Source organism: Rutidosis leptorrhynchoides, chromosome 2, assembly GCF_046630445.1.
Source record: "Rutidosis leptorrhynchoides isolate AG116_Rl617_1_P2 chromosome 2, CSIRO_AGI_Rlap_v1, whole genome shotgun sequence".
NCBI classification, from domain to species: Eukaryota; Viridiplantae; Streptophyta; class Magnoliopsida; order Asterales; family Asteraceae; genus Rutidosis; species Rutidosis leptorrhynchoides.
Genome location: NC_092334.1, coordinates 582,807,807 through 582,817,500, shown reverse-complemented (window position 1 = coordinate 582,817,500; position 9,694 = coordinate 582,807,807). Strand labels below are relative to the sequence as shown.

The 9,694-nt window shown below is 35.6% G+C and overlaps 1 protein-coding gene across 1 annotated transcript; it reads left to right on the top strand.

Moving 5' to 3' along the window:
• Positions 1 to 2,393: 2,393 nt before the first annotated feature.
• On the top strand, positions 2,394 to 8,931 carry LOC139893256 (ATPase family AAA domain-containing protein At1g05910). The gene is made up of 10 exons (XM_071876408.1): positions 2,394 to 2,860; positions 3,619 to 3,711; positions 3,793 to 5,625; positions 6,270 to 6,458; positions 6,560 to 6,702; positions 7,207 to 7,452; positions 7,565 to 7,751; positions 7,952 to 8,017; positions 8,099 to 8,348; positions 8,420 to 8,931. The coding sequence occupies exons 1-10, from the start codon at positions 2,570 to 2,572 to the stop codon at positions 8,773 to 8,775; spliced, it is 3,654 nt and encodes a 1,217-aa protein (XP_071732509.1). The 5' UTR covers positions 2,394 to 2,569; the 3' UTR covers positions 8,776 to 8,931.
• The last annotated feature ends 763 nt before the right edge of the window (positions 8,932 to 9,694 follow it).

Sequence of the window (9,694 nt, the reverse complement as noted above, 5' to 3'; positions counted from 1 at the left end):
TAAACCCTAATTTTTATCCCACAATTTCTAAACCCTAATTTCTAACACCTTAAAATAACTCAGGAAGCAAAACATTCATTGCAATGAATGTTATCATTTATTTCTTCGAGCGTTTTTCCGCTAAAATAATAACATTTATTAACACAAAGTGTCTTAATTAAATATTCATATTTTCATGTAATCTTAATGCTTGAAAAAAAAATTAAAAAAAATTGAGAAAAAATTACTTCTCCCCAAAAAGTGCTTCCCTCCTGATTAAAACACTATATATTATGTAATGTTTAAGAAGAATGAGGTGTATATTTGAGACTTTTGTACCTACTCATCAGAAGCAATGAAATTCGTGCTTAATTATTTTCCATAAGCCGTGTGGGTATCCCAGATACGACAAATCATGATCTTGATTTGCACATCCTTTCCTCGTTGTAGTTCATGAAGATATGAATAAGCTTTTTTCCAGCTTCTGTTGTTAGGGTTTTAGTTCTTCGCGCCATTGGAAGATACCTAATTTTTCGTAATGGATAATGATAGTAGCTAATAAGAATTTATAGACAACTATAAACGATGATCAATGAGGTGGATAAACATTGCTGAGGAACGTTACAATAAGGGATGTGAAGTGAGTTTTAATGGGGTAAATGAACCAATTGTACTTATTAACAGAAATCAAACTCAACTCCTTTAAAAATTCGGTTTTGTTAACTGTGAGAATTTTTTAATTTTGAATCTTGCTTTGTTATGTATAGTTTAGTGCTTGAGGATGGTGATGGGGTTGCTTGATTTTGAGAAGATGATTTAACCGTGGTAGATTTTTTCATTTATGTTGAAATGGTGATGTTTTACTTTTCTAAGATTGTAGAAGTTGTATTGCATAATAAATAAAACAAGTTATAAATCAAATGACAAAATTACCCATCATGTGCTCAAAACATGACCATATCAAACGACACAAATTAACGTTTGTGAGATTGAGTGACTAAATAAGTAAATGTGTAAGATTTGCAAACCTCTGTGACTATCCTTGAAAAAAAACTTAGCGATTAAACATGCAAGATCTTACAAATCAGAGTGACTATATGTGTAGTTTTGCCCTTTATTATTTTAGAATGTAAATAACGACTTTTCAAATTTATGTTTCTAATCAGTTGTACTAGACACTTTAACTCCTTGTTCAATGTCTATTTAACTATTCGATAAAAATAACATTCGATTATATTATAAAATATGAGAAGAAAAAGAGTATCAATATTCTGATAAACGTTATTGAGCAACTTGGTGTAAAAGAATTTTTTAATTTTAATATCATTTTTCAAAATATAAATAATTCATGTTCAATGTCTATTAACATGTTCGATTATATTAGAAAAGAGTTAATAATCTTTCGATAAAAGTCAATGAGCAATTTCATATAACAAGAAATTTTCAATTACAATATCACTTTTTAAGAACATTAGACCACTCCCAACCATGACAGACTTCTTTAAAATGACCGACTGCCACATCAGCACTATCTCAACATTTCTTAAAAAGACTGAAAAAGACAAATCACTACCAACCATAACATACTTCTTAAATAAAATACTGGATCCACCATTATATAAAATCTATACTAAAATAGTTAACCCACACAAAAACACACAAATTATTTTTACCATGTATTAATTCATGGAGTGAAAGTTCCATGGACCCATTATATATTAATTCCTACCTTGAAAAATAGATTGACCCCAAATATTCAAGTGTCCTCCTTTGTCTTAATTGAGACGAAATTTGTAACTTTCCTAAAAAGGACGTGAATGACGATGCAATACCTATGCGGTCTTTTGAGTTTGAAAAATGATATAGCAAATGACGGAAGCGTTGGCAGAGGTCTTAGTAATTCATTTAAGTATTGGTTCATTGGTATATGGTGTGTTTGGCACACAAATTTCTTAAAACTTCCAGGAGCTTATAGGAATTTAAATTTATAATTTTAATAAGTTTCAAGTTATAAATTTCATTTGATAGACATAATAAAATGCATAGTTTATGAAAATTATAAGCTCTTAAAAAAGAAACTTCTCATAGTAGCTTATAAAAACAAGTACTCTGTATAACTTATGTATTGAAAAATAAGTTTCAGCTAATTTACAAAATAATTATAAAAAATAATAAGCTCTAGTTACTAACTTCAAAAATAAGCTCTAAGTCCGGCTGTAGCCCGTAAGATCCTGTTCAAACTACAAGCTCCGGCTCCGTCCCCGGCCCCAGCCCCATTTATCTGAACACAATGAGTACTAGCTTCAAAACAAAGTGGAACAATAAAAAGACAAGAGGAAAGTATGGGGGCTAACTTTGCGTATGATGCAGAAACCCAAATAGAAAGAAGTATGAAGAACCCTCGTTTCATCCTTTCAGCTCAAACCAAAACCCTTTTCAAGTATTCATATTCATACTAACCTTATGCAACATTTCAAACCCTAAACTCCTCTGAAGATACAGTACGTAAAATCTCAATTTCGTAATCTATAACCGTACAACAATGAGATGGTAAATCAATAAAATTAGGTTAGAGTAAACGAAACAAAACATGGTTTCGACGCAATCCGGAAACGTAAACGGGGTCCGTGCCGGTTCCGGTTCCGGTGCCGGTGCCGGTGATGATATTGATGTTGATGCAGGTGATGTTACTTCACCAAAGCCGATTCGCACAAGCAGCAGGGTCAAAAGAAAGCCGATTATATACAATCGGTATATGTTGCATTCGAAATCAAAACAGAGTAATAATAATAATAATAGTAGTAATTCTAAGAAGAAAAAGAGAACTGCAGCTGCTCAAATTGCTAGACGGATTGCTGATAACAGGCAGAATAACTCCGATGTAATTCGTTTAATTTCATCTTCATTTTGTAATTGCATGTGTTTAATTCTTATATATGTATGTATTTTGAGTTGTGTAAATACTTACACACAGTGTAGTGATAATTGTTTACTTAATTGTAGATATAATGTTTTATTGTGATTTATATCTATTTCTAGGGTTTTGGAATCGGAAATGAAATTAGATTATACCTTCAACTTATAAGTTTAGGTTTGTTAAATTGTTTGTTTGTTCAATTGTTGAGGTGATGTTGACTTATGGTACTTTATATATAATTCTAGGGTTTTGGAAATAGAAATGGTTCATAAGTATCGGTTCAATGTTAGGGCATCTTGAGGAAAGTGTTTGGTAGGGTTTATATACGCATACACATCATTGTTGTAATTATTTATTGATCTGTAGAGTTCAATTATATGATTTATATGTAACTGTAGGGTTTCTTATCAGAACTGGAACTGGTTAAACTCCAATTTGTAAGTGTAGGTATAATATTAGGGTTTTTGAGGAATGTGTTCTGTACAAGTTTATAACGCTATTCGATTTAGTAAGTTAAGTAGTGACAGAGAGATCTTTGTTACGGTGGAAAGTAGACACCTAGTTATAGTATCTGTGGATTCTGATTACTATGAGAGTTATAATTAGCAACTTTTGGCTTATTTGTTCTGTATATATATTAGTGTATTCTTATCATAACTTATAAACTGATATTTGTGCTTTACCTTACTACTTTTCGATCCCTTCTTATTATGTTATTACAGATGAGTCTTCGGCGTTCTACAAGAAAACGGAGAGCTTCTGTAAATCTTCAGGCTTACACAGACAGTTCTGGAAGCGAGGATCATGATCTAATGGTGAGTTCTTGATATCTTTAACTTTTGATATTAACATATTACTGTTGGTACAAAGTATAAACCACTTTGTACATGTTTCAGGTTTCAAAGTACCAAAGTTCTAGAACTCGGAATAATAGTAGTAAAAGGCGTCAAGAGAAGTTGCCTCGTCGCGGGCCCCAGCGTGAAGAATCGAGACCTCGTCGTGACGGACTTCGGCCGCGTCGTTCAAATGCAGGTTCAAGGGGGCAGATGATTCTATCTGATGATGAACAAGATAATTATGAGGATAATAATGGACCAGAAAATGATAATGAAATGGAGGATAACAATGAAGAGGATGGTGAAACCGAGGAGGGTGGTGCTGAGGGTGATGGGGATGATGAAGGTGAGGGTGAAGATGATGAAGAAGAAGATGAAGAAGATGAAGATGGTGATGATGAAGATGGTGAAGAGGAGCAAGACGGTAGGAGACGTTACGATCTTCGAAACCGGGCGGAAGTTCGCAGACTATCGCTTGAAGAGAGTAAGCAAAGACCAAGATCTCCTAGAAGAGTCCTTCAACAAGGTGTTGGGACAAAACACAGTAGGGATGTTAGAAGAGGTGGGTCCCGTGTTCATAAACGTCATCGTATATCACGAGCTGATGATTCTGATGATTCTCTTCTTGTCGATGAGCTGGACCAAGCCATGCCTATGCCATGGTCACGAGCCGCAAACAGATCTGGTGCACCACCGTGGCTCTTAGGTGGGCCCGATATGCACGGGACCTCGTCATGGGGGTTAAATATTGCTGCATCTGGTTGGGGTCATCAGGGTGATGTTTTGGCTAACTTAGCTTCTGGTGTTCAAACCGCGGGGCCCAGTTCCAAAGGTGGGGCCGACATTCAGCCTTTACAGGTTGATGAAAGTGTCAGTTTTGATGATATAGGTGGGCTCTCGGGTTATATCGATGCGTTAAAAGAAATGGTTTTTTTCCCGTTACTGTATCCTGATTTTTTTGCTAGTTACCATATTACCCCTCCAAGGGGAGTGTTGCTATGTGGGCCCCCTGGTACGGGAAAAACACTCATTGCACGAGCATTAGCTTGTGCAGCCTCAAAAGCTGGTCAAAAAGTCAGTTTCTATATGAGGAAAGGTGCTGATGTGCTTAGTAAATGGGTCGGTGAAGCTGAAAGACAATTAAAGATGCTATTTGAAGAAGCCCAAAAGAATCAACCTTCGATAATATTCTTCGATGAGATAGACGGGCTTGCGCCCGTTAGGTCAAGCAAACAAGAACAGATTCATAACTCAATCGTTTCAACTCTGCTAGCTTTAATGGACGGTTTAGATTCACGTGGACAAGTCGTTTTAATCGGTGCAACGAACCGGATCGATGCGATTGACGGAGCGTTAAGACGACCCGGTAGATTCGATCGTGAGTTTACCTTTCAGTTACCTGGGTTCGATGCGCGTGCTGAAATATTAGACATTCATACCCGAAAATGGAAACGGCCCCCTGTTAAAGATTTAAAATTAGAACTTGCTGCTAGTTGTGTTGGTTATTGTGGTGCTGATTTAAAAGCTTTATGCACTGAAGCTGCGATTCGTGCGTTTCGTGAAAAGTATCCGCAGGTTTATACAAGTGATGATAAGTTTCTTATAGATGTTGAATCTGTTGAAGTTGAAAAGAAGCATTTTATGGAAGCTATGTCGACGATTACTCCGGCTGCGCATAGAGGATCGATTGTTCATTCTCGGCCGTTGTCTCCGGTTGTTGCACCGTGTTTACAAAGACATTTGAATAAGTGTATGAGTGTTATATCTGATATTTTTCCAGCTCTTGAAATTACATCTGAATCCAAGAAGTTTTCGATGCTTGTTTGTGGTTTTGCTCTTCCTCTTGTTTACAGACCTCGGCTTTTGTTGTGCGGATTGGACGGTACCGGGCTGGTAATGACCAATTTATTTGATTCAGATTCAGTTTTTTATATTATGTTTATTGTTTAGATTATAACTGGTAAACGGGTCAGGTTTGGTCGGTTTGGGTAACGGGTCAAAACGGTTTTGGGTTGAAATGGGTCAACTTTAGTTATTATTATTGATTATTAAATGGGTCAGGTTGGGTAACAGGTAGTGGGTCAAAATGGGTCATATATTTTAACAATTGAGTTTTTGCATTTATTATATTATTTAGTTATTATTATTGATTATTTATGTTTATTCTATATGTAAGTAAATATGAATGTACATGATAATTGTATAACCATGAATGTTTTCATAAATGTTTGATGGATGAAACTTGTTATGTTTGACCCATTTGACCCATTCGCAAGACCCATCAGACCTATCTGAGTGAGCTTTAGGAATTTATACTCATTAGACCTGTTCTTTTATAATTTGTACAGGACCTAATAGGTTGGAGGAAAACCCATAGGCTCTTTTTTTAAGTATTGGTATACATTGCCTGACCTATTTTTTGTCAAGACCCAATTGACCAGAAAGCTTGACCCAATTGATCCAAATTTGAGAGTATGGGTCTCAATTGCCAGGTATAGTTTAAATATGATTGGTGAAGTTACAAGTTCATTTTGCAGGATCATCTGGGACCCGCTATTTTACATGAACTGGAAAAGTTTCCAGTCCATTCTCTTGGACTTTCGTCTCTTCTATCTGACCCGAGTGCTAAGACACCAGAAGAAGCTTTGGTTCATGTATTTGGTGAAGCAAGGAGAACTACACCTTCAATACTCTATTTACCTCAATTCCATCTTTGGTGGGAAAATGTAGGTGCTCATATTTAATATGAATCTTTATATTTTTGTTTTAATATGAGAAGTTGAATATTTTTTTTCTTCTTATTTGGTAATACTGTTTGTGAATTCAGGCACATGAGCAACTTAGGGCTGTGCTGTTGACATTGTTGGCAGAGTTGCCATCAGATTCTCCCATATTGCTACTTGGAACATCCTCAGTTCGTGCTGACGCGCTTGATGGGGACGCTTCGTTTGTATTCCCGTCCCGTAACAAGTATGTTTGGTTACTTATTCTGTTAATTTTCCTTAAGTTACTTGCAATGACACATGGTCATAAATCTATATAGTTATGGTCTACTAATCTGATGTTATATCATGCACTTTTGTCATGGTAGTAATTGATTTCAGTTGGGAAGGAACATATTATTCGGTTAGTTATCATTGTTGATTTTCCAAATTACATTATTTTATCATTAGGGTATTATTTTCTATTATATGATAATTTCAATTTCAATATTTTTGGGTAACTTCTTCAAACCTTGTTAGACTGGATATAACATCAGTTCATAAAAAAGTGAAGTTTGCTCGATAATGTCTTTACTAGTGGCTGACTTTGGCAGGGTCACATCCTTGATGTACCAAGAATGTTATCAAAGAGTATTCACGTTTTTAATGTTTAATTGCTTTTATTTACATGCTTATGCTTATAGTTAATCAATTTGTGATTCTCACGTTCTTCATGGTACAAAATAAAATTTTGATATATCTACATGTACAGTTATCAGATGGACAAACCGTTAATGGAGGATAGAAGTATCTTTTTTGACCATTTGATTAAAGCTGTGTTGTCAATACCTTCTGAGGGAGCTGCAAAAAAGTTTCAAAAGTCGGCTACTGTCCCTGAACTCAGCAAGGCACCCAAAATAGACACTGGCCCTAAAATCTCTGAACTGAAAGCTAAAGCTGAAGCTGAGGGTCATGCTCTGCGCAGGTTGAGAATGTGTCTACGTGATGTTTGCAACCGGTAAGTTTCTATGATCACCGTTAAAATGTACTTTTACTGTGCCCATTATTATGTAAAATAGTAGATGCTAACATTACATTGATTGTGTGTCACGTTTTTCTTTTGGGTTCAGGGTTTTATATGATAAGCGTTTCAGTGCGTTTCATTACCCTGTATTGGATGAAGATGCTCCAAACTATCATACAGTTATACAGACCCCTATGGATATGGCTACCCTTTTGCAGCGTGTTGATGCTGGCAAGTACATTACATGCAAGGCTTACTTAGAAGATTTTGATCTCATTTTAGCTAATGCAAAGGTACATTTGCCACTGTTCAAGTACCACATCGTGTATATTTCCACTTTGATTTTTGATAAATCAACTACATTTTATGGATTAATTAGTTGTACTGTACAACTTAATGCATAAATGTAGTGGATTTATTATTAGAAATTTAAGTGGATCCATCACTACCCATCTTTTACCTTGTGTAATATTATTGTTCTTTGTTCATGCAGATATATAATAGAGATGATTACAATGGAGCTAGGATTGTCAGCAGGGCTTATGAACTTCGAGATTCAGTATGTTACTATTTTGTTACTAGTATTTATGTCATTGTAACTTTTGATATCATTCAAGTTTTGTTCTATCTCTAAATAAAGGTACATGGGATGCTATCACAAATGGACCCCGCATTAGTCGCTTTCTGTGAGAAGATTGCTGAAAACGGTGGTCCGTTGACTCTTCCAGAAGACGTTGGTGGTTCTTCTTTCCAGAATATTCCCGTTGTTCAGACGGCAACTACGACTAGGGCTAGCGCACGTCTTCGTCATGTTCAACCCGAAGTTAATTTAGACCAGAGCTACGAAGCTCTGAAACGCCCCAAAAAAACTGCCGATCCTTCACATACAGGTTAACTTTTCTATTTATTATTATTATTATTTTTTCTATGAACATTTAACATGACATGTTAGCTTTAACAGCTGATGAAGTGTCTCAGCCTCAAGAACCAACAGTTGATGATGATGATGATCAAACTGATGCAAACCCTGAAACCTCACCTAATGATTGTGTCGAGGTCGATAATACTTCTAACGAGGTTTGCGAGTCAAAATCAGACGATGTTATCATGTCAGATGTGGAGAAAGATGTGAAAATCGAATCTGCTAAGAAACTTTTACTGGAGCGCACATTTGATTATGGAGTGCCGCAGCTGGAAAGGCTCTACACGCGAATTGTAAAAGGCGTTTTTGAATTGAAAAATGTCGACCGAGATGATATTAAGCCTCTACTTTCTGACTTTTTGTTGAAGTTTGCTGAAAACGAGGCTAATTTTTGAAGTGAACCAGTTTAATTTACTGCCGGATTGATTTTGTTTGTTTATTTAACTAATTATTTTTATCTATTAAACCATTTTGGTAGATTTTTATTTCGAATCGCGTACATGAGATGTTCTATTTTGTCATTCTGAACTTGCTGCTTAGTGAGAAAAAAAAAAGGGAAATTATATCATTACAAAAAGATTTGTACAAAATAATGTGGCATTATGCATTGACCTTGCACATGATTTTTTTGTTTTCCCACTTTATTTCTCTCTAAATATAATTAGTCTAGTTCATTGTGTAAACTGTAAACAATTTAAACCTACTTTCTATCTGTATTTAAGCACGGTACATTTTAGAATGTATTTAATCATCAAAAAAGGAAAAACATTCGTTATGGGCAAAAATCATTAAATCCATTTACGGATTATCTGGTGGTCTTCATTGTCATCCTCATTCGTCAACTCCAAAATCTATGTGGAATTCTATAATTGAGGTTGGTACCGATATCGATAATTGTGGAGTGCCATTTACGACATCAATTATTTGTAAAACGGGAAATGGATTACATACTAGTTTTTGGCACGACATTTGGATCTCAAATGCTTCTCAGCCTCTTAAACTGATTTATCCAAGGTTATATGCTTTAGACTCTAATCAAGACGCTTTAGTCTGTACTCGTGTCTGTAACGATGGTAATGGCTTAAAAGGTAGTTAGTGTTGGCGAAACGTTTTAAGAGGGAGAGCCCACAATGAGCTTGGAAAACTTGAAGATATGCTTGCCACCTGCCTCACTCAACTCGGAAGATGATGATTGGTTTTGGAAGCTTAGTGAAAAGGGAATTTTCAAGGTAAAAACGCTTTCCTCTTTGATTGATATTGAAACTTTGGCGCACAATACCGGTTCTACTTTCGAAACTCCATGGCTATCTTGCA